The sequence below is a fragment of the Idiotropiscis lumnitzeri genome, chromosome 4 (genome assembly GCF_059441095.1).
Source record: "Idiotropiscis lumnitzeri isolate Australia: NSW breed Sydney's pygmy pipehorse chromosome 4, RoL_Ilum_1.0, whole genome shotgun sequence".
NCBI classification, from domain to species: Eukaryota; Metazoa; Chordata; class Actinopteri; order Syngnathiformes; family Syngnathidae; genus Idiotropiscis; species Idiotropiscis lumnitzeri.
The window spans coordinates 13,823,064-13,847,033 of record NC_142394.1 but is presented as its reverse complement, the minus strand read 5'-3'; the positions used below and the strand labels follow the sequence as shown (position 1 = coordinate 13,847,033).

At 41.7% G+C, this 23,970-nt stretch overlaps 3 protein-coding genes across 4 annotated transcripts; 2 read left to right on the top strand and 1 right to left on the bottom strand.

Moving 5' to 3' along the window:
• atp1b4 (ATPase Na+/K+ transporting family member beta 4) lies at positions 1-8,140 on the top strand. The gene is made up of 9 exons (XM_088294939.1): positions 1-152; positions 251-322; positions 744-960; positions 3,356-3,484; positions 4,903-5,007; positions 5,261-5,460; positions 6,689-6,745; positions 6,890-6,982; positions 7,068-8,140. The coding sequence occupies exons 2-9, from the start codon at positions 266-268 to the stop codon at positions 7,227-7,229; spliced, it is 1,020 nt and encodes a 339-aa protein (XP_088151065.1). The 5' UTR covers positions 1-152; positions 251-265; the 3' UTR covers positions 7,230-8,140.
• Positions 8,141-8,851: 711 nt separating this feature from the next.
• On the bottom strand, positions 8,852-17,252 carry ints10 (integrator complex subunit 10). 2 transcript variants are annotated; one of them, XM_088295018.1, is made up of 18 exons: positions 16,726-17,252; positions 16,468-16,535; positions 16,297-16,400; positions 16,074-16,213; positions 15,902-15,983; positions 15,215-15,355; positions 14,945-15,119; positions 14,039-14,208; positions 13,817-13,956; positions 13,577-13,730; positions 13,225-13,307; positions 12,932-13,087; positions 12,737-12,845; positions 12,571-12,650; positions 12,324-12,486; positions 11,440-11,533; positions 9,949-10,017; positions 8,852-9,551 (listed from the first exon to the last, which is right to left on the bottom strand). In XM_088295018.1, exons 1-18 carry the CDS (start codon positions 16,852-16,854, stop codon positions 9,395-9,397), a joined length of 2,214 nt encoding a protein of 737 aa, XP_088151144.1. In that variant the 5' UTR covers positions 16,855-17,252; the 3' UTR covers positions 8,852-9,394. The 2 variants fall into 2 exon arrangements, with proteins under 2 accessions (XP_088151144.1, XP_088151145.1); XM_088295019.1 differs by lacking the exon at positions 9,949-10,017 and having other exon boundaries at positions 16,726-17,251.
• Positions 17,253-18,042: 790 nt separating this feature from the next.
• On the top strand, positions 18,043-23,523 carry slc25a51b (solute carrier family 25 member 51b). Its single transcript, XM_088293463.1, has 2 exons — positions 18,043-18,207; positions 22,022-23,523. The coding sequence occupies exon 2, from the start codon at positions 22,085-22,087 to the stop codon at positions 23,003-23,005; it is 921 nt and encodes a 306-aa protein (XP_088149589.1). The 5' UTR covers positions 18,043-18,207; positions 22,022-22,084; the 3' UTR covers positions 23,006-23,523.
• The last annotated feature ends 447 nt before the right edge of the window (positions 23,524-23,970 follow it).

Sequence of the window (23,970 nt, the reverse complement as noted above, 5' to 3'; positions counted from 1 at the left end):
TTCATTCACTATGTTGGGCGTTTAGATGAAGGAGGCTCTCCACACCTCGGCCTCAAACTTTCTAATGAAACCCCTTAAAAACTTTTGACAAAAAGCATTTTTTTTAATATTCCACACTTTTTTAAAGACATTTTCTACTGGAAAATCTTCAGGTAAGTGATTTATTTTTGTGGCCGTTAAATTGGTGCGGCTCTTCGATTCGTTTGCAGGCTATTTGAACATTTTCAAAAACATGTCAAATGACGTGTAGGTTTTTGCTGAGAAGATGGAGCCCAGTTCCACAGAAGGAGGAGCTGAGGAGATCCCGCTCCCAAAAAGTCCAGTAAGTGCTCAAATGACGTCAAATGAAAATCATCTTTTGAGGATATGAAATAAGCGTGTTAGGTGTTCAAATTTAGTTATGTGGAGAGTGTGGGGACTCTTTCGGGGGATACTTACTGTACTTGCGTGTCCCCCTGGGGTCTGCGAGTCCAAACATCTGGACATGAGCTGCCGCATGCAAGCAGGAGGGTCCGCTCCAAGGGAGGTCGTCTCTCCCGATGTGGGGCCGTGAAGGTCACCAGCGGGATCTTATGATCCGCCTAATCACGGAGACAGGAGACAGGACCACATCATGAATATGCAGCCAAGTGAAGGGTCGTCTTAAATGTCGGTCATTTTCTCCCGAAAAGAAAAAAAGCACTTTTGACCAGGCAGAGGTGGACATGTGCGTTGAGCGCCTTTTCTCCCCTTCTCTCCGTCAGCCTACCAAGGTGATCCTCAAACACGGCCAGGAGCTGGAGGAGGAGCAGGAGGAGCTGGCCGAGCACCAGCCTCTGGAGCAAGAGGACCTCAACTTCGAAAGGTGGAAGCGCCGGCCCTTGCCCAGGAGGACACTGCACCAGAAGATCAGCGACTTGAAGACCTACCTGTGGAATGCCGAGACCAAGGAGTTCATGGGCCGCTCGGGAAAGAGCTGGAGTGAGTTGACGCAAGGCGGGGGAGAGGTTTACTGGCTCGTGGGATTCTTGCATTTTGGTTGGGCTTATGGATGAAAAACTGAAAACTCCGCCATTTATTTATTAGATTTTTTTTTTAAATTAAAATAGCACTTTATACAAGTAGCAATATATAAAAAGAGATTAAAAAAATAAAGTAATAAGTGTAACTGAAGCCTGGTACACACATTAGGATTTTTAAAATTTTAAATGACATTTTTTGTGCTCTGTGACAGATCCCACGCATAAAAACGCCACAATTTTGGTCATATTGTGTGTGTGCTCTCATCGGAGAATCTCAACTACGCACTAAGATTCAGTTTCACATGCAGTCAAGTCACATATGAGCGCGATCATACATGATCACACGTGATCTCACAAACACGAAGACGAACTGACACTTTGCTTTGGAAAACACTTCCTGCTGTCTGGGGAACCCACTTTTATACAAAAAAACTCATCCGGTACGACATGTTTATTTTTTTTACTTCCGCTTCCTTCTTTGATTGTCTTCATTACGTTCACGTCCCAGTTCATGGAATCAAATGACTTGAGAGGTCGGCTTTCACCACGCACAAAGATGTTTGTAATTATTGAACACATTTAATATTTGAGATTGCCAGCCCTGACCCATTTCAGACCCGATTATCTGCACAATTCCATGCACAGCACACCTCAGATCAAGGGCTAATCTTAAGACATAAGACCACGATCGATGTCCTTGGTTGGGAAGGAGCAAAACTGGGACAAAAGCAGCCCGATTGTTTTTTTGTGCACGAAGCCTTGGTGCATCATAATTAGCGGGTCAAATGCGGCAGCACAGTGGTGAGTGGTTGGCTCACCTGCATCTCAGTTCTCAGATCAGTTCATATAATGATGCAGCCTTCCTGTGTGGAGAAAACTGTTCTTTTTATCTTCATACAATCTGTGCCTCTAAGGTTTTCTTCGTTTTTCGGTTTAGATCAAATGTTCCCGCAAGCCGTAAAGGGCCCGCAAGCCCTAGGTTGCACACCCTTCCTGAAGGGATGCTTTTGGGGAAACTTGAACAGTTCTTCCAGTCTAGTGTACGTGTATGTGTGTGTCACTGGTGTTTAGATAGGTGCACAGACAATTCCCGAGAAAAACAGCCCGCCTGGGGACGGGATCCCAGTGGGAGCGCGGCGCTCCGAGCCTCGCGTTAGCCAGAAATCACATTCCATCCGCTCTTAACATGCTCTCCACATCCTCGTTCCCAAAGCTGCGGCGACCCCCCTACACTGAACTCATCATGGTTGCATAACCCCCTTGGAGCAAGCTAACACGTACACCCCGCCGACCCCCTCTAAACGTTTGCTACGAACATTTGTCAAGAATATCTATCTTATCTGGGTAAAATAAAAAAATAAAAAACGATGCTGGATGCTGCAGCCATCTTGTCAATGAGTGCACCCTTAAGGAGGAATAGGGGCCCACGTATCCCGGGGAAGAATGAGCGAGTGAGTAAGCGCGTCCATACAATACCAGAGCAGGCTGATTGGTGCTCCTTGGAGCTGGCCGGGCCTCCATGGCTGCAAAAAAAAACAAACAAAAAAAAAACCTTCACTACGATGTCCACCGGAGGTTCACTGTGTTCCTGAGTGAAAAGACAGCTGGAAGAATTCTCACTGGGCTCAAACAGGAAGGCCTTTGTGGACTCGGGGGACACGAGGCATGGCTGCAACTACATAGTCCGACCTGTGAAAAGTGCCCACACAGCAAAACGTCAGTCATTTGAGCCTCGTTAGAAAAACGAAAAAAATTCATTTAGGTTTGTGTCCATTTTTTTCCCTCAAAGTGGACTTTGTGATAAGATGTAAAAAATAACATTAAGAATCCGATTAGACAAAATATTTCAAACATCTATAAATTGCAACCTGGGGCGTGGAAAAGTGCGGAATAAGGAGAAGGATTTTAGGGGCCCATGATCAACAGAATGGCCCTTAATAGAATTATAATCCTGAGAAAATAAAATGACACTCAGTAATAAACGTACAATTACACATATCAATATTTCACTGACAATGCATCGGTGGCAACAATAAGTGTATTTGTTGAGGAAACTTTCTCAACGCCTCCCCCTCTCCATTTACGTAAAACAATTCAGTCCACCATTATACAGTGAGTGGAGGCGAGACGGCAAGATGCCCTTGAAGTCAGGTCGCCAAAAAACGGAAAGCCAAGAAGCTTAGGCTGGAGAAATAAATAATAATAAACGCACATTGGGTCATTACAGATGATTTCAGTCCAAATGCAATGTTCATATGCAGAAAGGTTTTTATGTACCTCACATGATATTCCAGCATTAAATCCAACTGAAGTCTCATGAGTTCTTCTAATAACTCTTTTCTTTCACTTTTTAGGCCTCATCCTTCTCTTCTACGCTGCACTTTATACCTTCCTGGCAGCCATGTTTGGCGGCTGTATATTTTGCCTCATGTGGTCTATTAGTCCCTACCATCCTACCTATAACGACAGAGTGATGCCACCAGGTAAACGAAACCCCACACCTTTCACACTGCATCGGAATATCTCGGCGATTTCTAGTCGATTCGTTTGAATTAGCCCAAATAATTGGAACACGATGACAACGCGATTGTTCAGTCGCAGCCTCAAATAGTTTTTAGTTAGTTTACCTTTGGAACATTCCACGTTCATATTATGACTGGAATTTAATGACCAAAAGTTATTTTAACATAACAAATTGTCACAGAAGTGTTGAAAGAAGTTAACCCCTGTAAAAAAAACATTGTGCTGACGTCATTGGTTCGAACCCATTTAAAAAGGACTGTTGAATTGCTTGCCCAACCATCCATTGAGCTTTAATTTAAAGTAAATCTTTACTCTACCGACATCTGTAATTTTTTGTTTGCGAGACGTTCTGCACTTCCAACCGACTGTTACATAACAGTGGGGTCAATTTATATAAGCATGACCCTCAATGACATCATCAGCTAGGTTAAGCAAAGAGTCGTGCCTAAACTATATAAAATATTATTCCCCACAGGTAGCTGCTAATATCTTATCTAATTGTACCATAATTCATGATTTTGAATTAATTATGTTATTACAACAATTGGGAACTATTTTTATCAGACTATCAGGAGACTGACAGAAAAAAAAGCAATAAATTCCTTGCTTCCTTTTTCAACATCCTCAACAAAATCGATTGGGTGTCTTTGTATGATATTACGCCAAGGTCGGAACATTTTTTTGCGTCGGGTTTTCATTTTTTTTAAGTGTAATTTAATTGAATTGTTTCTATGCTTGCCCATCAAAAATATCGCTTTGCACAAAATCATATTTGTGTGGCCGGAATAGCACTAGTGGTAAGCGCGTTCCCTCTTGTGGTATGAAAAAGAATCCCGGAATGAAATCGTGATAAAATGGACATTTAATACATGAAATACAATCAATAATTGGGAATAGAAATTGTTTGGGAAAAGAAATCTAGTTTTTACTTTTCAACTATATTATTTTTTTTTTTTCAATTCCAGTTTAATTACATTTAACTTGAACATTAAATGTGAACTGCTTGCTTTCAATTTTTACTAAAAGCACAATTGGTATTTCACTTCAATATATGACACTTTTTTCATGAAATACTTAAATTGTTATTTTTCCTCTGCATAATGATACGGTGACTCAGAATAATAAATATAATGGGATTCTTATTTTTTAACGAACTATCGACATTACTGTATTTTACTGTTGGTCATGATGGTGGACTCTGCAAAGCAAAATATTTTTGGGGGGGGTGGTATTTGGTGTAAAAATTTTAGAAACTTATTAGACTTCAGACATGCCACTCCATCAATCAAGTCTTCAGCCTCCCACCTGCTCTCCTTCTGCCTGTGGATACCCACTCGTGTCTCGTCACAGTTGACTGTCTGTGGGTCTCCACTGGCAGGTATGACCATGGCGCCACACCTGGAAGGTCACGACATCTCCTTCAACGCCTCCGACCGCAAATCATGGAAGCGCTACGCCCGCTCCATGGATGAACACCTACGACGTGAGTTTGCGCCACTTAGGAGGCTAGGCTGAATAAAACCCAGTTCGCTGAGCCTCATCAGTACCTTTGTCCCGTAGTCTTTTGCTCCGGCATTGCATGCTGGGAAGGGATAGCCTCTTTGTGTGTGCCCCCACCCCCATCCCCTCGCTTCGCTTGTATCCATTCATACTGCCTTAATCAGAGGCCTTGGCAGGGAAGAAGAGCTATTGCGAAGATTTATTCAAGCCCCGATCCCCCTATTTCACCCCCTTAGCCTACAACGATGGCGCGCAGGAGAGGAAGAACATCCGCTGCACACAGGACAGGTACTTCATGCAGGAAGACTTGGAGGAGGACGCCGAGAGGAAAGCGTGCCAGTTCAAGAGGTCATGGCTGGGGGAGTGCTCAGGGCTGCAGGACCCCCATTACGGCTACTCGCAGGGGAGGCCGTGTATCCTCCTCCGAATGAACAGGGTAAGGCTGGAAAGGACTGGACTTTTTTTCTTTAAGTCAGTGGTACAAATATAAGGCAGCATGTTATGCAGTCACACCTTGCGGCCGCTTTAACAAGATGACAAAAATTGATGATAGCAATAAACGCCTTGGTTGCCATCTTGTGGTATCTTGGAGCCAAGGAATTATGCTGAAGTGAATTTAGGAGCTTCACTTAGACAAAAGTAGTGTTTTGCCAGCATATTGTTGTCAAGGAGCTACTGTATGGTGAAGTGAGTTAAGAAGTTTCATGCAGACAAAAGTAGCTCATTTTTTTGACATCTTTAAGGAATTAAAAACTTTTTCAGGGAGCGAAATGTCAATTATTTGCAGATTTTAACGATTGCTGTCGCGATGGAGAGAATAGCTGAGAAATGTGAGCGACTGACAGCACCTAAAATTTTACCATCGCCTCGAATCAAGGGCATGCTGGCCAACAGTAAATTCTGGAAAATGTGTCGATTTTCACAAACGGCCGGTCTATTTCTGGGTCCGTGGAACTGCATGATGGCCCACGTCGCCGATTAACTTTTGAAGTGTGACGTCCGCCGTACAAACCCCCTTGCCCCTGTTTTCCATTATGTTTAGGCACGTGACATCCGCTTTAGAAAACAGGTAAGCCATGATTGTTTGTTACCTGAGCCCTGAGCAACTGTGATGTCATTTTCAGTTGATAGCGAGCGACAAAAGAGCCAGACCTGAGATGGATAAAAACTGGTGGATTTTGCGCCTTAACTCATATTCCACAAACGCATCATCAGTCAGAATGTCATATTTAGACTACTGGGGGCACATAAAACCTATAAAAGTAAAGAAAATGTTTGAGTTGACTTCCCTTTTAAATTGAAACTTCCACTAACAACCCAGGCTAAACCTATCTCTTCTCTGACATGCAAAGATCTTAGTTCAACAATTCGGTACCTCCTTGACACCAACTACTGCTTTGCTATTAGCCAGGCCTTGGGAAACATCTTGTGACATTTCAGTGTGTTTCATTAAAAGCGATTTTAAGTATTTGTACAGCCAATTAGTCATAAGTACATTTGGTGGGTTTCTTTAAAATTAAAGTATGAGTCACTGCTTAATTTGTGTGGACTTCTGTGTTTGCATGTTCTTTCCATTCCTGGGTGGGTTTACTCCAGTTTCCTCCCATATTCCAGAAAACAGATAATGGACAAATGTTGCTAAAATAAAACATTTTCTCTTCTAGATTCTTGGATACCTGCCTGGCCAAGGAAAACCGGTCAACGTGACTTGTGGAGTCAAGGTATCAATCAACATCTCCTTTTAATATGCGTGTTGTAATTTGAGACTGTAAAGTGGAACCACTATATTACAAAATTAGAATTATATTTTACGATGAAAAATAATAAACATTTAATTAATGTCTCTCAATAAATGTCACTTTCAGAGAGGACCACCAGATGCTTTGGGAGAAATACAATTTTTCCCCAGGAGTATTTTTGACCTGAAGTACTATCCTTACTACGGGAAACTCCGACACGTAAGAGCATATTCCAAAGAAATGAATGCAAACCATTTGCCACACAATCACCTTTATGTCCTGACGTCTGGGCCTGGGCCATCAGGTGAACTACTCGTCCCCGGTGGTGGCCGTGCGCTTCTCGGGAGTGCAGTACGACACTCACATCCAAGTGCAGTGCAAGCTGAACGGGAAAGGCATCATCAACGATTCGCCCACCGACCGTTACCTTGGGAGCGTCACCTTCTTCTTGGAAGTTGGAGCGTAGGACCTGCAGGAAGCTCATGATGCTAAATAATCATTCTTTTACACTTCATTTTCCCTCTGTATGACACATACACACACCCCAAGCACAATGACATTCATTTTCTCACGAGATGATTAGTCAGATTAATCCAACTAAACTTCGCCCAGATGTTTTTTTTTTCCTTGGCTATGCAAATTCAATTAAGAATTAAACCTGTAATGCTCTTTAGAAAGATTGTTATTCGTTGGGTATGAGCATATAGAATATGCTGATTTATTTTTATTATTTCTTGGTTAGAATGTTTTGGTGAGTGTGTACTAATAATTTGTGCTGGTATGTTTTTTTTTTTGAACATGTATATTTGAAGGAATTTTGTGCAATGAAAACAAGTCTTGCACTGTACTCACACAATAAAAGACTGTGAAAAAATAGTTATGTCACACATCACTTGCCTAGATTTATATATACGTAGAGTACACTACACGCAAAAGGGCGGGGGTTGTTGGCTTTCTGGTAAAATTTTAGGATAAACCTTTACAGCTGACCTCAAAACTTGAATGCCTCCGTGTTAGAAGGTTCAAATGTTTCAAGACGGTCAGATTAAGTTAACGTGTTTAGTTTAGAGTGACTATTTGGTTTACACTGAAATTTTCCTTGAAAGTCACATATTCCGTACTTTTTGTGAATAGTGTATATATAAAACTCACTTTTGAGCACATATGACAGTCAATGTAACCCATTTGATGTCAAATCAGAATCAATATGACATCAAAATGATTCAATTGCTGTCATATTGATGTTGGGAAGGTAGCCTTAGACTGTTTCAAAAAGTATTTTTGATGGGAGTAACCCTGCTTCAAATGTGCTACTAAACCGGGTGTCAATGTTGTATTTATTCCTACCGTAGTTGTTGTAATAAAGGCAGTGTGCGACGAGTTGTACTGTCAGTTTTGTCTGCGTAAAATGAAAAGAATGGAGGTCGTAGTGGTTTCTGACATGTGCAGCCACACATCCCACGAGACGTTAGTTAGGGCTAGCCTGTAAAAGGCATGCGCTGGTAAGCGTTGGGGAACATTATATGAGGAATTTGAATAGTACAACCTTTCAAGAAAATCTTGACAGCGTCTTAAAGATTGTCAAGATGTTTACGCATGCGGTACTTGGACAGGGCGCCATTCAAGCACTGAACGCCAGGGGGAGAACAGGAAGTAGATTGTCTTTGTGTTTTGATAATAAAGCCCAACATTTGGTCAAATACTGTATGTCTTGGGTTGTAATATGTCGCATGTATTCTCACTCAATTACTTAGTCAGAGTTGAGGCTAAACCTCCTAGTTTAAATTTTGATCAAATTGAATAATTCTGGGGTTAGGCAGTGGCGCCTGATGAAAATCGACACGCTCTGAATAGTTCATCGCTATTTTTTTTTATTTAGTTTTTTCCAGCGCTCTTGGATTTTATACTTTTCTTTTTTTAGCAACATACAACATAAAAATACATAATGTGAAAATTGGTACTTAAGATGTTTCGTTCACATTAAAAAATTGCAACTCATCTCAATAACACGTTTGTTTGTCAAAAGCCAATACGAATGCTTTATTGTCAAGTAAAAAAAAAAAAATCTAAATCTAAATAATACACCAGGGTTGTTAACTGCTTTATTTACAATTCAAGGAAAATCTAAGATACACGACAGCAAAATAAAAAAGGAGAATCCAAGTACACTTGCACAATCGAAGGAGTTCCAAAACTAGGTATTTATGTGGCTCACTTTGCTTGACAAATGTCAGCAAGGTATCCTAGTGTTTGTAGTCAAGGCTTCCCATAGAAGTTACCAACTTTGTCACCATTTTCATTTGAATGCAATTTCTAGCTGCTGCCATCTTGTGCCAAACGGTGGTAGTGGTCATGATTCAGAAGAGAATAACAATTCCGTTCTTTCTCACAAAGATAATCAAAATGTCAATTATTTTATCAAAATTGTGACAGAATATCACTTTATAATGAAACCACTTGAAATACTGTGTTATGCATGTTGACGCGAGCACACCAGTACTTAACTACATATGGTTATTATTAAAAAATAAAAAAAAGAATACCAGTGTGGTCACTATGAGGTGCTGTTTCCAAATTCTTCCATTAAAAAAAAAAATCTGTCAAACCTCCTTTTTGCGAGTGTTAAAAGTGTCAAGGGAGAGACTGGACGATGATGATTTTCTCGTTGATACAGAAACGGTGAAGCACATTGAGCAGGTTCTCCCCACACCGTGACACTTGCCTCTCCATGGCCAGACGGAAATCCTCCTTCACTCCTTTGGTGATCCCTCTCGTCACTGTGTGGTGTCTACGCAAGAGAGCACAGGGAAACGGTCATTGCGTTTAGAGACAAATGTTTGAACGTGACATATATCAATCAGACGTGGTTGAACAACAAGAGATCAATCAACAGTACACGTGAAATATAAGCACAAATGAAATGAGATCAAGTGCTGTGGAAAGGCCAAAAGAAACTAACTGCACAACAAGAACGACATCGTCTCAACTAACAACGGTGATGACCACAGAAAGACGAGCGATGGCTCAAATCAACCAAACGGCGACGACGACTTGTTCTTTAATGACTGGCCCAAATAAAATTCTGGAAGGGAGCGGGGTCGGTATGATAGGTGTTGGAGTTTGGAATGAATGGTGACTGGTGCGGGGGGAGGGATGGGCACTGTGGTAGGAGGGGCCTGGGGTACCTGTCCATCGTCTGCACCCCTTGTAGCAGAAGGGTGTTTAACTCCAACCCCAGGGCGGGCCTAGGGTTCCTGAGGGACAGCAACATTCAAACACTCGGTCAGTGTGGCTGCATTTAAGTGTGCTAAAGTCTGCAACTTTGAAAGTGGAAATGGAGCAATTTGACAGACAGTATCTCACAAAAGTAAGTACAACCCTCCCATTTTTGGAAATACTTTATATCTTTTCATGGGACAATAGAGAAGAATTTTGCCACTTTGCAACATTGGAGAGCGGTCAGTGCAAATCTTGTATCACAGTATAAATTGTACTTTCCTCTCAACACACAACCATTAATATCTAAACTGCAGGCAACAAAAGTGAGCACATCCTTAGGGGAAATTGCCCACATTGGGCCCAATGAGCAATTTCTCCTCCAAGGTGTCATTTGGCTTGTTAGTGTTACATTTGGTGTTATCACCTCTCGTACTCTCATATTGGTCTCCGCAAGGTCAGTATGACGCCTTATGACAAATAAACGCTAAAAATGTGAAAAAGACACACCGAGGCCCCTTCTAAAAGTAACAACAGTGATCAGATATTGGGATATCTTAGGAATGTTGTAGATGTGTTCGTTTCCTACCTTGTTCAATCATCGTTGATAATAAGTGAGGTGATCAGTGCCTTCACATCCTCATCACGTCATTATTTACACTGGTCAACGGCTAATTTTATTCAGAGATGGCTTTAAGTGACACTAAACGTATTTTTGACGCTGACTGCTACAAATGTCCATTTTTTTCTATCACATCAGGTTATTAAGAAATTAGCATTTTTCTTTATTAAGTTTGACTTATAAAAGCTTGCACAACACGGATTTTACCATGCGTTGTAGTTTATGGGTAATTTATAGCTTTGATGTGTCAGAAAAAAATCCACCTGTTGCTGAACCGAACCCTTAATTCAGAAGCATTACGAAATAGTACATATTATATTTCTATATAATATTTCTATTATGATGTTATTATTGCCATTATGAAACCTGATGTGCTCGGAAAAAATTAGGTCATATTCAGAATCAATTGAAAAAAAGAATCGAGAAAGTTTCTTGCATCTCTGATTTTAAAAAATGTGAAAAATTTGTTGATACGTAATTATTGTGAAAAATCATAAACAGTTGTAGTCACTTTTGTTGCCAGCAGTCTAGACAATAATCGCTGTGTTTAGTTATTTTGAAGGGATAGTTCATTTACACTTAGTACTTTACATTATAGCAAAGTGTAATTTCTTCTTCTGCACTCACCCATAAAAAAATTCCAAATATGCAAGAGGTGTACTCAATTTCATGAGATACTGCATAACCCTTCTCTTTTTAAAGCCCGCTCCTATGACAGCTTATTTTCAGCTCAGGTCTTCGACAAGCTGATTATCAAGTTGATCTCTCTTAACAACACACCAACAAAACTTGGGGTATGCTGGAGCGGATGCTGACTGATTGAATGTAAGGTACTTACTTAATCAGCATTCCCTGATTGGGCAGCAGCTCCAGCTGGATCCTGCCTCCGTCAGGGGTGCGCAGGTATGCAAACTCCTCCAGCATGTCGATGTCTGACAAAGGATGTGAGGATCAAGGATCATCCAAGACAAGAGAACAGAAGGGGTATGGCGCTGCTAAGATTTTGGTCCCAGGAGGAAGTCCCAGCTTCTCGTAGCAGCGGCTGGTTAAGCATATTGATAAATTTGGATGCATTTTTCATACTGTGGCTGGTCCAGCGACGTACACCCAGGTGCGACTTGTACTCGATATATTAAATTTAGAGTTCGGACTTGCTCATCGTGTTGACTTTCATGGGGCACACTGTATAACCAAACGGAACATTTGAACAATGTGCTGAGTTTCCGAACTGTCGGAGTGAAGCTGTGCGCGCCTGCGCACTCGGAGCATATTTCCGAATGCACCCACGATTGGGGAACGGGGATTTTGGGTGCGAGTCCAAGTCAAGTTCTTGGTCTTTGTTTTTGTAAAGCGACTTTTTTTCTTTTTTTTTTGCCATCTTCATGTTGCATTTTTTGACTGGAACGAATTATACTCCGAAATGATTTACTGTCTGAAAAAAAAAAAACTGACAACCTGCTTGGGTCAAATTTGACTATTGTTGCCATTTGACAGCAATACAAAAAAACGCTTAGATGTCTTCCTTTCTGCCTGCGTTTGTTAAAATAGGGCATCACCTTGTTTGACAGATATTTTTAAACAAAAATGTGGTCGAAAACACACCCAAAAAAATTTCCCTTTTTGCAATGGCTCAATAATCCAATTTTCTGTCACACAGGCTACTAAACCAACATACAGAAAACTGATTAGAATAGAAAATGAAGAGGCTGTAAGGGAGGATACTGGTGACATAGTTGAAGAAATTCTCATACTGGAAACCGCCTTGCAGACAGATTTTATCCACTGCTTTTAGAAAGAGCATCTCGCCTTGAGGCCAGTCATATTGCAGGAGGACCACCACGTGACCCAACGACAGGTCGTCTCGGTTGTCTGTAAAGGCTCGAGGCTGGGTGGCACAAAGAAGGAAATGGTCAATCAGAGCTTGTTTTAGTGCAGCACTGCGTAGTGCAACAAGGTGGACATACAGTACCTTGAAGCAGGCCAACATCAACTGGAGGCAGAAAGGTAATACAGCGTTACTGGTACATGGGAGCAGTCTCAGGTCATGACCTAGTTTGGACAAATTAATAATTATTCATATGATTTTGCTATTGATCAAATCACTTTCGGAAACAACCAAAAACTAAATATCTTACTTTTCTTCAGTTTTGTCTTGACTTTTGTCTGATCCTCAGTGGTCTTTGTTGGTGCATGATTCGGGGGTACCAGTCCGCCGACAACATCAAGAAGCTTCTCACAGGCCATCTAAAAAAATGAACAATTAAATCAACCTCGTGGCAGCAGCGACAAGTCATTCTGTACGAAACAAGCATGCTTCTTTTTGAGCTTACCCTGTATTCTCCCAGTGCATAGTGGCAAGATGCCTGCTGTATGAGGGCCCGGTGGTGCTCCAGACTGGTCTGACCCGAGGGACTCTGCTGGCCCGACAGGGGCTGCTGCACGGCGGCCATCTGGTGCAGGCTGGACAGGGCCTTACGGTACTGTCCCTGGAAAACACAGGGTAAACCCTCACTTAACAAGCAAGATGATAGGACAATATTCTGTCAGGGACTTTTGTGATTGTTTGTAGTAGCTTGACAGGACTTGGCTCAGTACTGTTCCAGTTTATGGAATTGTTTCTTGCCTGGTAGATGATCATGTCAGTGAGGAATATTCGGAACCACAGCCAGCTGTCTGTCTTCCAAGAGGCACAAATCTTTTTGAACTCTGTAAAAAGAAAAAAGATAACCCCCCAAAAATGTAAATAAAAAAAATTACGACACAATCATTTGAAATTTATAGTGTTCCCTCACAAATAGTGATAATCTGTGAGTAAGTGACGCCCAAAATCTCACAAGTTTTATAATTGCCGGCAGATGGCAAACGATGATGGCAAAGCACTAATTGAATCTAAATGAAGCTCCTCAACCCATTTTTACAAAGTGCCCTGGGACTAACGGAACATGAACACATAAAAGAGCATAGGAAGTGATCACCAGTTTCAAGGCTGTCATGGGAGTGAAGAAGGTCCCAGCTTTCCCTGGCTGTATAAAAGCCCTCTAGAGTCTCTGACCAGTTGGGCATCTCAGTCTTGTTCACCAGGATGTGTCGACCACGCACCTTACCCAAGCCTTCCTCATCATCTGAGCTCTGGAATAACACATACGCACACACAGACACTGTAATTGAAGACATAATAGAATACATTCATTGGTGTATATTGGTATTATCCTCACAATGGTCTTCTCTCGACCATCAGCCATTTTGCGCTTCTTGTGAGTGTGTTTGACTGTTCCTCTCTCCACGTCCACATCATTGTACACTGAGCTAAAATCCTCCACTAGAATCCACGGGCCCAAGTTCAGGGTATTCACACCTGATGAATACAACCAACAGGTCGTCAGGTTTCATACACTTTAACATAGTGAGTCAATGTTTGTGTGCGTGTGTGCAGCAACCTTGGAACAGCGCCGGCTGTACAGTTGAGACATAGAGGAAGGCGTTGCGGAAGAGGACGAGGGCGGTGCAGATAACCACCTGACTGCAGCAGCGAGCTCTGGTGTCTCCCTCAAGGCCTGGTAAGTATCGACACAGCTCCTTCACTCTCTGAAGTAAGTCGATATAGCTCCTAGAAAATAGAGGTACAAATACATTAGCAAAGGTATTATATTGCTGTCTTTTTTTTTTAATTTTTTTTAATTAAAATCAAAAATCTTTATTACAGTCTCCAACATTAATGAGTACACCCCAACAGATTAGTTCAAAAGCCTTAAGAGTCCTTGATTTATACTCCCATAATTTTTTGCACAAACAAAAAACATTTTTCAAACAAATATTATTTAAGTTTCAACCATGACTGCACGCCAATTTAAGTCCAGCAAAGCTACATGTTATACATTAGAAATCCAATTTCAACCATAGCAGCTATTCCAAATTTGAAGTCTTAATCATCAAAATTAGAAAAATACAAAGCTTGTCAAAATGGATGTACTGTACTAACAGCATACATTTATGAGTGGAGCTAATGAATAAAATGTGTATTTCAATTGAAAATCATAAAAAAGCACCCATCCTTTATTTGCTGGATCGGCATTATAAGATAACCATGATTGAACACAAGGAATCACTGTGGTGGCATCAGTGGGATGATGAGCAAGGGCTTCAAAATATTCAATCAACTAGACTACAAAGGATCCTCGATTTTATGAATTATGAAAGCGCTAAGTATTCCAACACTACCATTTGAAAAATGGCATATTTGTTGATTTATAACAGTGATGAGTAACAAGCATGATATTTGATCATTTTTATACAATACAAAATAACTATTTTATAGGTAAAAAGAGACATCATAGATTGTCTACCTCTGTCCTTTGTCCCCCTGCCACTCACATCGAGTGCCGACGACAGCAAGGAGGTCCAACAGCCTCTCCCAAGGATCGGCGACCACTGAAGACTTTTCCGACAAGCCGTCTATAATGTAGCGCTGGGAGCCACGGGAGACACTGGGAGACTTTAGGGGACCTCCTTCTTGAGATGCTAACAGAAGGAATAAAAAGACAAAGCTGAATGTTACTGCTGTCAGAATAAATGAAACCACAGAAGTCAAGAACAAGCAAGCTGATCTACTGCACCATTTATCTGTCCATCGGGTGAAGGTCCCCGGGTGACATAACCGATGTAGAATTCAGCAGCTTTCAGGATGTATTTCTGCATCAAGCTGGCTGGCAGACGCATGTCCATGTTGTTTATAACCAAAGGAAGGACGTCACACACTGTAATACAAAGGCAGAAACTAGGTTCAGCAACTTTTTATTTCTGAAACATCATAACTATAAATAACAATGTATGGTAAAATCTGCATTGCACAAGCTTTTGTAGGTCAAACAAAAAGAAAAATGAAAATATCTCATATGCCTCACGTGCTATAAAAAAAGTAAAGACATTTTTTAAAATTAGTGTCAAAAATACATTTTCGAACACACAGAGCCATCTCTGATTAAAATTTGCTGTTGACCAATGTTACTTTTGCTTTACACCTAAATTATTCATCATTTAAATTAGGGTTGTCATTTTTACATTGGTGATTAACTTATTTCAATACATGACATTTATTAAGGTTAAAATGTGACTTTAAAACTTTTGAGCAGGTGTTACATGGTGGTGACAGTTTGACTATTATTTCATACTGTGTCTTTGAGGTAAAACAGTGTCCTGTGATCAAGTTCATAATTTCTAACTGCACTTTGCAAGTGTTTTTTTAACTCTAGAAAATAATTGCAAGCAAATAATTGCAAGCACTAAGGAAAGTGTTTACGGACCAAAAAGTTTTCTGAAGCAGTTGATCGGTGATTCCACTTTCTCAGATGCTTCTGCTTCTAAAAGTGTCTCACCCAGACTCACCTATTGACACAAACGGATCATTCAATTATATTTCATCGCATTGTCAAGTTGATTACCCTTTTTTTCACTGCTTTGTTATGAATCACGCACCCCATGTTGGACCACGGACTCTGGAAAGCGTTTCAGGAGGAGCAAGAGCATCTCTGCCTTCTCCAAAGTGTTGAAGCACTGCTCGGTTGCCTTCAGCAACATCTCACACTGTATACGACCAGGCAATGTTTCAAAAAGCCCTGGTGAAGACAATAGAGCCATCAAAATAGGCTTTAAATCCTCAAAGAGAGTATTATAACATAACAATGCACACTTCTCTCACCTCGAAGGAACAGAGAATGTTTGTCCTGAGCATCACTGCGCAGAGCTGCTGTAATGACACTGATCTCGCGCCACACAATAGGCTGATCTGGAAAATTTAAAAACCTAAAGGATGGACGAAATATCAATGTGTTGCCGCTCCAAGACGTCATTTACTGAGCATGTTACTCACATGTCATACAGCAACCTCCCAGCACAAGATGTCCTTTCTGCATTGCGTTCAATGATGTACATTTCATACTGTGGAGAAGAATGATTACTGTGACACAGGGACTTTGCACACGTTTGCATTGAAAAGAACTGATCGTGGTTTAGATGACTTGAACTCATTCATTAGGAATTCATCATTGAGTTTTTGTAAAAGTAGAATTTCTTTAAACGGTACAAGTGTACCAGAAGACTTGATAACCAAAAAGCATGCCCACCTTACCTGAATGTTGAAGTCGGCAGGGTAAAGCGTTCTGGCAGTTATGAGCCAGGCTTTAGCCGCACAAGGGTCATCAGGAACAAGCTCTCGAGCTCTTTTGACCAAAAACTCGCAGTCTTTTTGCGCTGACATTTGTGAAGAACAGTTGCTTGTATCGAAGGCGACAAACTACCTCCAACTGTAGCTCTCGTTGTAGTCCAGCTCTGGCATACAGAATTCTTGTCTTGTAGCGGGAGCAAGTTACATTAGCAAGATTAAGCACAACCTATCACCAGCAAGCTATAAGAAGCCCGACGCTAGCATTATCAAGCTAGTCCTCGGGGTTATTTTATCTGGTTGGTTTTATTGTGTTCCAATTTACGCCTATTGGTAACAGTCAACATGCATGAGTTCGCGTGTGATGCTACACGCATTGTAAAAGAGATCAACTTATATATATTTTTTGTAATTATCCCCGACGGTCGATCATTTCAGGGTTTACTTGTGACGTCATTCGCTGTCGTAAATGCCCTACTTTACGGCAGCCATAGACAACGACTGTAAAAATAAACAACCGCAACAGTCAAAGCACGGACATAAATGCGTGAATCAAACCCACTCCACCTAAATCATCATCACCATCATCTTTATCATCATCATCATCAAATCAATCGCTTGGGAATACATTAATTTCAACTGTGTGCTGCTGACGACTAGGTAGTAGATTTCACTAGGTTATCTTGTAGTTGTTTTAGGGTTCAAACGAATGCCGACATGTCTGAAATAAAATTACAGCGCAATCCTAATTTTTACGACAGTATACACTCATTTGAGAAACAAGGACATCATCTGGTGACGATCTGCTCTGATTGGTGGAAATCGTGAAAAATGACAATGATTGGTCTTTTTTTTTTTTTTTTTTTTTTACAATATTTTGGCCTCCAAATAGTATATACAGTATCGTTTGGCACGACTGACTTTAAAATCTAAAGAAAAATGTATCTTGCAATTATACTGGTTTTAGTGGTTTACAGTCTTGTTATGGTTATTCAATACATGTGTGGGTTGACTATGTGTTAGTGACATCTAATGGAGAAATCCCCACAATGCAGTTTGCAACTGCCCTCAGTGTCTCGAGCGGATATTGCATATGAAACCTTATCACATCAAGAGCCAACCATCTTTTATTATGGAACCACAATAAGCATTATCATCAACGACAACAGCCATATATTTACTGCTTAGTGCTTACCATCAAAATACTGTATAATCTTACCATTTACATTACCTAGAATTACACATCTATTCACTAGATGGCGATAACGCAAACCAATAGTCAGTACAGTGTACAGTTCAGACAGAAGAAGTGGGACTTGTTGCTGGTGCTGCAGACACGACCTAGACCAGTGGCCTATTTCCTGCAGGGAAGTAGATTGGGTGCTGTGCTCTCCACCTGTCGCGGGACAGGACAGGAAAGGACAGGACAGCGACTGCAACACTCAGCAGGTACGGATACATTTAAGGTCGCAATTTTTTAAACGTGGAGGTCCCCCTTTGTTTCCTGTCGTTCAATGTCCGTTCAGTCCAGTGTCCACAACCTGTCATCATGCAGCGCCTTGTCCATTCAGAGGCTGACAGGTTAGCCACCTAGCATGCTAAACTGACATGCCGTGATTGTAGTTCCCAATACATTCCATAATTAATAACTTTGATAGGTTATTCGTGCAAAATCAGTTGTTATAGTCAAGCTAGCAGGTATGATAAGCGAATGCGTTAAGAATGCTAGCATTTGATGACATCTAACCTCCTGTGTTGCACGTTTTTCTTAAAACGTTCACATTCCACCTTTTGAATAATTAATGTTTTACGACTATTTGTTTTTATCAAGATCGAAAACTAGCATTACTGGACAAACTGCAATGAAACAGGGCGTGTTCGCAATCGATCGAAGACATTAAGGCGGAGGAGCGCTTCGCGTCACCATAACTAAAGCCAAAGTATGCACAATGATGCACGAATTGCTGCTTTATGTTTGCACGGTAACCGTTCAGCTGCGACGTTGCTGACGATGTCGTAGTGCTTACAATTATATGTTAATTGTCTCAGCCAGAGGTTGAATAATAATCTGGTTAACACCTAGGATATTTCAGGCCTGTGTATAAACTTGTTCCTGCCTCATCAGAGACGGACTAACCCTGTGATGAATGCCAATCCAAGCCATTTATTAACTAGACTTATTAAACGTAGCGTCTTACAAAAAGGCCCAATCTTCAAACCCAAGTTTAAAAATGTGTCCGTGTGCCCTGCGATTGATTGGCGACCAATTCAGGGTGTCGTCCGCCTTTCGCCCGAAGTCACCTTGGACAGGCTAAATTTTTTGAATTAACGTTAAAATTCAAAACAGAATTAAATAAGATTGAACATGAACTCAACTGTTTGCCTTAATTTTATCATGTATTTTCAGGCACCAATGGATTGGTACCCAATAAAAGTGGAATATCTTTATAAGTATTTCTTTTAGTATTTATTGGTAGTTTCATAGTATTAGTGCAACTTAGCATAGTTTATCGTTTTTGGGTCCATTTAAAAAGCACTAAACATTTACACGCTTGCGCCAAACATCAATGCATATTGCGTTGATAGTACACAGAGACAAGCATGGCAGCAGTTTAAAAGAAATCTAATGGAATCAAAATCGGGAACTGAATATCAAATCAAAAACTTGAGTGAATCATTACATCCCTAATAAAGTAGTAAATAGTGCAGGTCAATTCAATCAGATTTATCAGATATGATTAATAAAAACATCAGCACTCGAAATAACAAATAACGCTGCTGATAGATTAGGTTGGATAGTTAATCATCTGATATCTGTTTCAGGTTTCTTTTTCCCGTAAACACTATTTCTGCTGAGACAATGCAAATTTTTCTGTGTTGGACTTATGAAAGTTTTTATTTTAAATAAGTATTACATAACTTAAATACTTTTAACCATAGCCACATCTATGAGGTCACGCTGTCCAAATCTCTGGAAGTCTACAGCAGGAAGCATCAAACCCTGAATTTACAACCCTGCTTGCTGAAAACATTTACGGGCCACAACTTTAAGAAGTGCTGTATGGCCTCAGTGAACTCATCTCACTTCTCACAAAGGAGCCGTGTAGCCAATAGAATTAGTGAGCAATTCCTGCTCGTAGACAGCTGGGATAGGCTCCAGCACGCCCTTGACACTTTAGACGAGAAGCGGTTCAGATATTGGATGGATTGATCTTCAAAAAAAAGCCGTTTGAAGCTGTTTATTTCCACTTCCAGTTGAGGTTCGTTGTCAAACTAAGCTTAAGACAAAAGAGAATTACACATTGTGTACTTAAAGCAACCTCACTTCACTCATTCACTGCCAGGTGTTTTCAGCACTGCCAACAGTTTTTGTGCATTTTGACCCACATAATATTGCATTGTTTGTGAGCATGTCTGTCATACTTTCGTCATAATTTCAGGCACGCTCAGTCCGGCGGCGGTGCGACAGCCAAATGCCGTCAAGATTCTTGACTCAAGAACGTCCTTATGACCTTTGTATGTGAGGATGACCGGTACGGAGAATCGATGGATTTGTGATTATATTAACACATAATCTACCAAATGTTTTACAAAATTCAGCCGCTTCTCCTAAAATCTGGCAAAAATTAGCTTTTTGTGAAAACAAACATTAAGCAGAACAGTGATTTTGGTGCTAATATTTTTGCTTTGGCAAACGCCTCCAAAATCTGGGTAGCCTGACTGGTTAGCACGATGACCTCACAGTTCAGAGGTGCAGGGTTCGATTCCGTCTCCGGCCTTCCTGTGTGGTGTATGCATGTTCTCCCCGTGCTTACGTGGGTTTCCTTCGGGTACTCCGGTTCCTCCCAGATTCCAAAAACATGCATGACAGGTTAATTGAACACTCCAAATTGTCCCCAGGTGTGTTTGTGGGCGCGGATTGTTGTTCGTATTTGCCCTGCAATTGGCTGACAAGCAGTTCAGAGTGTAGCCCCGCCTGCTGCCCGAAGACAGCTGGGATAGGCACGCTCGCGACCCTTGTGAGGATAAGTGGCTACGATAATGGATGGATGGACATGCACTGTGAGTGATGCAGGCTCACCAGAATTGCATTTGAGGCGTGGGCTCAAGTTGTTTAGTGGCTGTTCACATGATGATGTCATCCTCGTCATATTTCCAAGATCACGGTTGTTCACTTTCTGCATTAACTGCCACAACAGGTACTCTTTGAGTTCTCTATAATATATACATTCCCTGCTTGAGTGTAGAATGCCTTGAACCACAAACATGACACAATTGTCAAAGAGAAAAAGTGCTCATTGTAGCAGAGAATACAAAGTTAAGTTTAATAATTATAATAATCCCATACATAAATTCTCATGATGGTAAAGGAGCTTTTTTTTTTTTTAATCGAGTCACTGAGATTTAATATGCTAATTATGTAACCTTTGCAAATATCTTTATAATATATCCAGAGATATTTTAATTAAAAAAAACTGCAACAAATCAAAACAAATAGAAAACAATTCAGTTGTGTTCTGTTGCGTTACTGATTGTGCGGCTGGCTGTGTTTAATTCCTTCTTAGAATTATTCCTTAAATCCTGTGTTAAGTCTCATTATAGTTCTCGTTTTTTTTATCAAGTGGTACCTGAAGAAATGTGTTATGCCGTGCTGGGAAAGTTTATTTTATACACAAGTTAGTTCAAAGTTCAGCTCACGAATCATAACATGAACTTGTTCAGTTCATAACTGCTTTTCTTTTAACTAAATTAGTTGTTCCAAATATGAACAAGTTCACTTCCTCCACTTCCCCATTCCCCAAATGTGTTTCTGCGTGCCGTTATCCTCTGGCATACTGTCATTTTTTTCCTCCTGCATTCTTTGCATAAAATTAAAAATTCAACATTTTAATTCTTGATATTGCATCCTTTTTTTTTTTTGCTCCCCTCCAAGCAAGCACCGTATTTTGATGGCATAGTGCGACTGCTGGTGGCCACCGGGGTTGCTAAATGTTATTTTCTGCCCAATTATGGCCTGTTTAGAGTGTCTCTGGCCGAGTTCACGCCTTTTTAACTGCCATTCAGAAAACTTTCATTGAACCCATAATGAACTTGTTCACAGAAACGTTAATCAAAAATACACGCGTTCCGTTTGCGTTCGCCCGAAACTTGAACTCTCGTTGTTTGAACTCCTTATGGTTCAACACTGGTGGTACGCTATAATTTTTCTTCTTTTTTGTACCTGTGCACCTCTGGTCTGAAAATATTGTCTGTGTCATGCCAGGTGTTTATCGAGGAGAGCAGGTCTCATGTGATTTTCCAGGAGCACTGAGTCTCCCTTGGCATCATGGAATCTCCATCAGCCCAGACGCCGCCACCGCCGGCCTCTTTGACCAAAGGAGGTCACTCCTTGCTTTCCACCGGCTCTCTGAGCGCCATTCTAGGACCTCAAGGAAAGCATTACGTCTGCGGCTCCCTCGCGGCTTTCACCAACATCATGGTGACCTTTCCCATCCAGAAGGTTCTCTTCCGTCAGCAGCTACACGGCGTTCTGGCGGTCGAGGCGGTACGCCAGCTCCAGAGGGACGGCCTTCGGAATCTTTACAGGGGGCTGCTCCCCCCGCTTCTCCAGAAGACCACCACAGTGGCCATCATGTTCGGCTTGTACGAGGACTTCTCCCGAGTTCTTCTGGAGCGGGCCGAGGGCAGCGGCGTGCCGGAGCTGGTCACGCGGAGCTTCGCCGCTGCGCTGGCGGGGACGGCGGAGGCCTTCCTTGCTCCCTTTGAGCGTGTGCAGACGCTCCTTCAGGACCACCGACACCACGGACGCTTCAACAATACGGCGCATACCTTCAGGACACTTCTGACGGAGTACGGTTTCCGGGAGTGCTACCGTGGCCTCGTACCGATACTCCTCCGCAACGGCCCCAGCAACGTGCTCTTCTTCGGGTTGCGAGGACCCATAAAGGAACAGCTCCCCGAAGCCACTAGCCGGGCCGGTCACCTGGTTAACGATTTTGTATGCGGGGGCGTTCTGGGGGCGGCGCTCGGCATCATGTTTTACCCATTAAACGTGATTAAGTCGCGAGCTCAGTCTCGGGTGGGCGGAGCCTTCCAGCCGTGTGGGCAGGTGCTGCTCACGGTGTGGCGGGAGCGAGGTGGAAGCGTGGCTATGCTCTTTCGGGGGGCCCACCTCAACTACCACCGCTCACTCCTCTCCTGGGGCATAATCAACGCCACCTACGAGCTGCTGCTGAAGCTCATATGAAAGTGTGAGAGAGAAAATGTGTGGCTGACCTAGTGAGGAGGAGGAAGATGTATGAACAAATGGCGTCGTAAGGATATTTCCAGAGATGACGTTGCACTTTGGGAGGGATAACATTCGGTGTGAGCTCACTGCCTACGAGCATGACTTTGTGTAACTGTCACCTGATTTCAACGGTACACAAGGGTCCAATGAGGAAAAAAAGTATTGCTTTGCTCTTTGTGCAAACTCGCCAGCTCAGCACCTTTTTTGTTTACAGTATCAAACTGAAGTTATTTGAGGAGTTTTGTGTTGTGCTGTGTGTTTTATGGAACATTATCGCTGTTGGTTTGTTCGAAAACTAGCTCTAATTTGACCACATCACCGCCATAATTACTGAATTCTCCCAGGGAATTGTCCAAAAGTGGATTAAATGGATCGTCTCTTAAATGATTTCACCTGATGGTTCATTTCCACCACATTCAATTTGAATGGGAGTAAGCCTCACAAGCATGTGTCCATCTTGTCATTACATCTAATTGGCGTTTTTTTTTCATATCGGCAGCCTTACATAAACCTACAATCATGATGAGCATGCACGACTGCTGCATTTGTATTTCTTATTCGGAAAGTATTTAATATAATGAGCTGCAAAACTTCCGCTTCTCTTTTTTTGTCACATTTATTTTGGGCTCTGCACTCACTCCGGAATATGTCCTTCCTTATGTCATGCTTGCTCTGCTCCGCTGTCTGTAACATCTGTTGACATAATGGGCTCACATTTCACACTCGAGTAGCTGCAGCCAGTCAGCAGCCGTCCCTGACCGCCTGGAGAGGCGTACATGCAGTCCTGTTTGGGTGCACAGAACCATAATGGCGGCAGAGGAAAATGTTCAGTGGCACAAAAAGCTCAAGCTGCCATGTAAATGGACCACTTGGCCTATTTCTTAACTGCTTTTCATTTTCAACAATCAAAAGTGTTGCCTTTT

Coding starts and splice junctions, on each gene's coding strand:
- atp1b4 (XM_088294939.1), top strand. CDS start 266: ATGGAGCCCAGTTCCACAGAAGGAGGAGCTGAGGAGATCCCGCTCCCA. Junction 323..743: donor TCCCGCTCCCAAAAAGTCCA/GTAAGTGCTCAA, acceptor TCTCTCCGTCAG/CCTACCAAGGTGATCCTCAA. Junction 961..3,355: donor CCGCTCGGGAAAGAGCTGGA/GTGAGTTGACGC, acceptor TTCACTTTTTAG/GCCTCATCCTTCTCTTCTAC.
- ints10 (XM_088295018.1), bottom strand. CDS start 16,854: ATGTCAGCGCAAAAAGACTGCGAGTTTTTGGTCAAAAGAGCTCGAGAG. Junction 12,846..12,931: donor ATGCACTGGGAGAATACAGG/GTAAGCTCAAAA, acceptor TCATTTTTTTAG/ATGGCCTGTGAGAAGCTTCT. Junction 12,651..12,736: donor CAAGACAAAACTGAAGAAAA/GTAAGATATTTA, acceptor TGTCCAAACTAG/GTCATGACCTGAGACTGCTC.
- slc25a51b (XM_088293463.1), top strand. CDS start 22,085: ATGGAATCTCCATCAGCCCAGACGCCGCCACCGCCGGCCTCTTTGACC.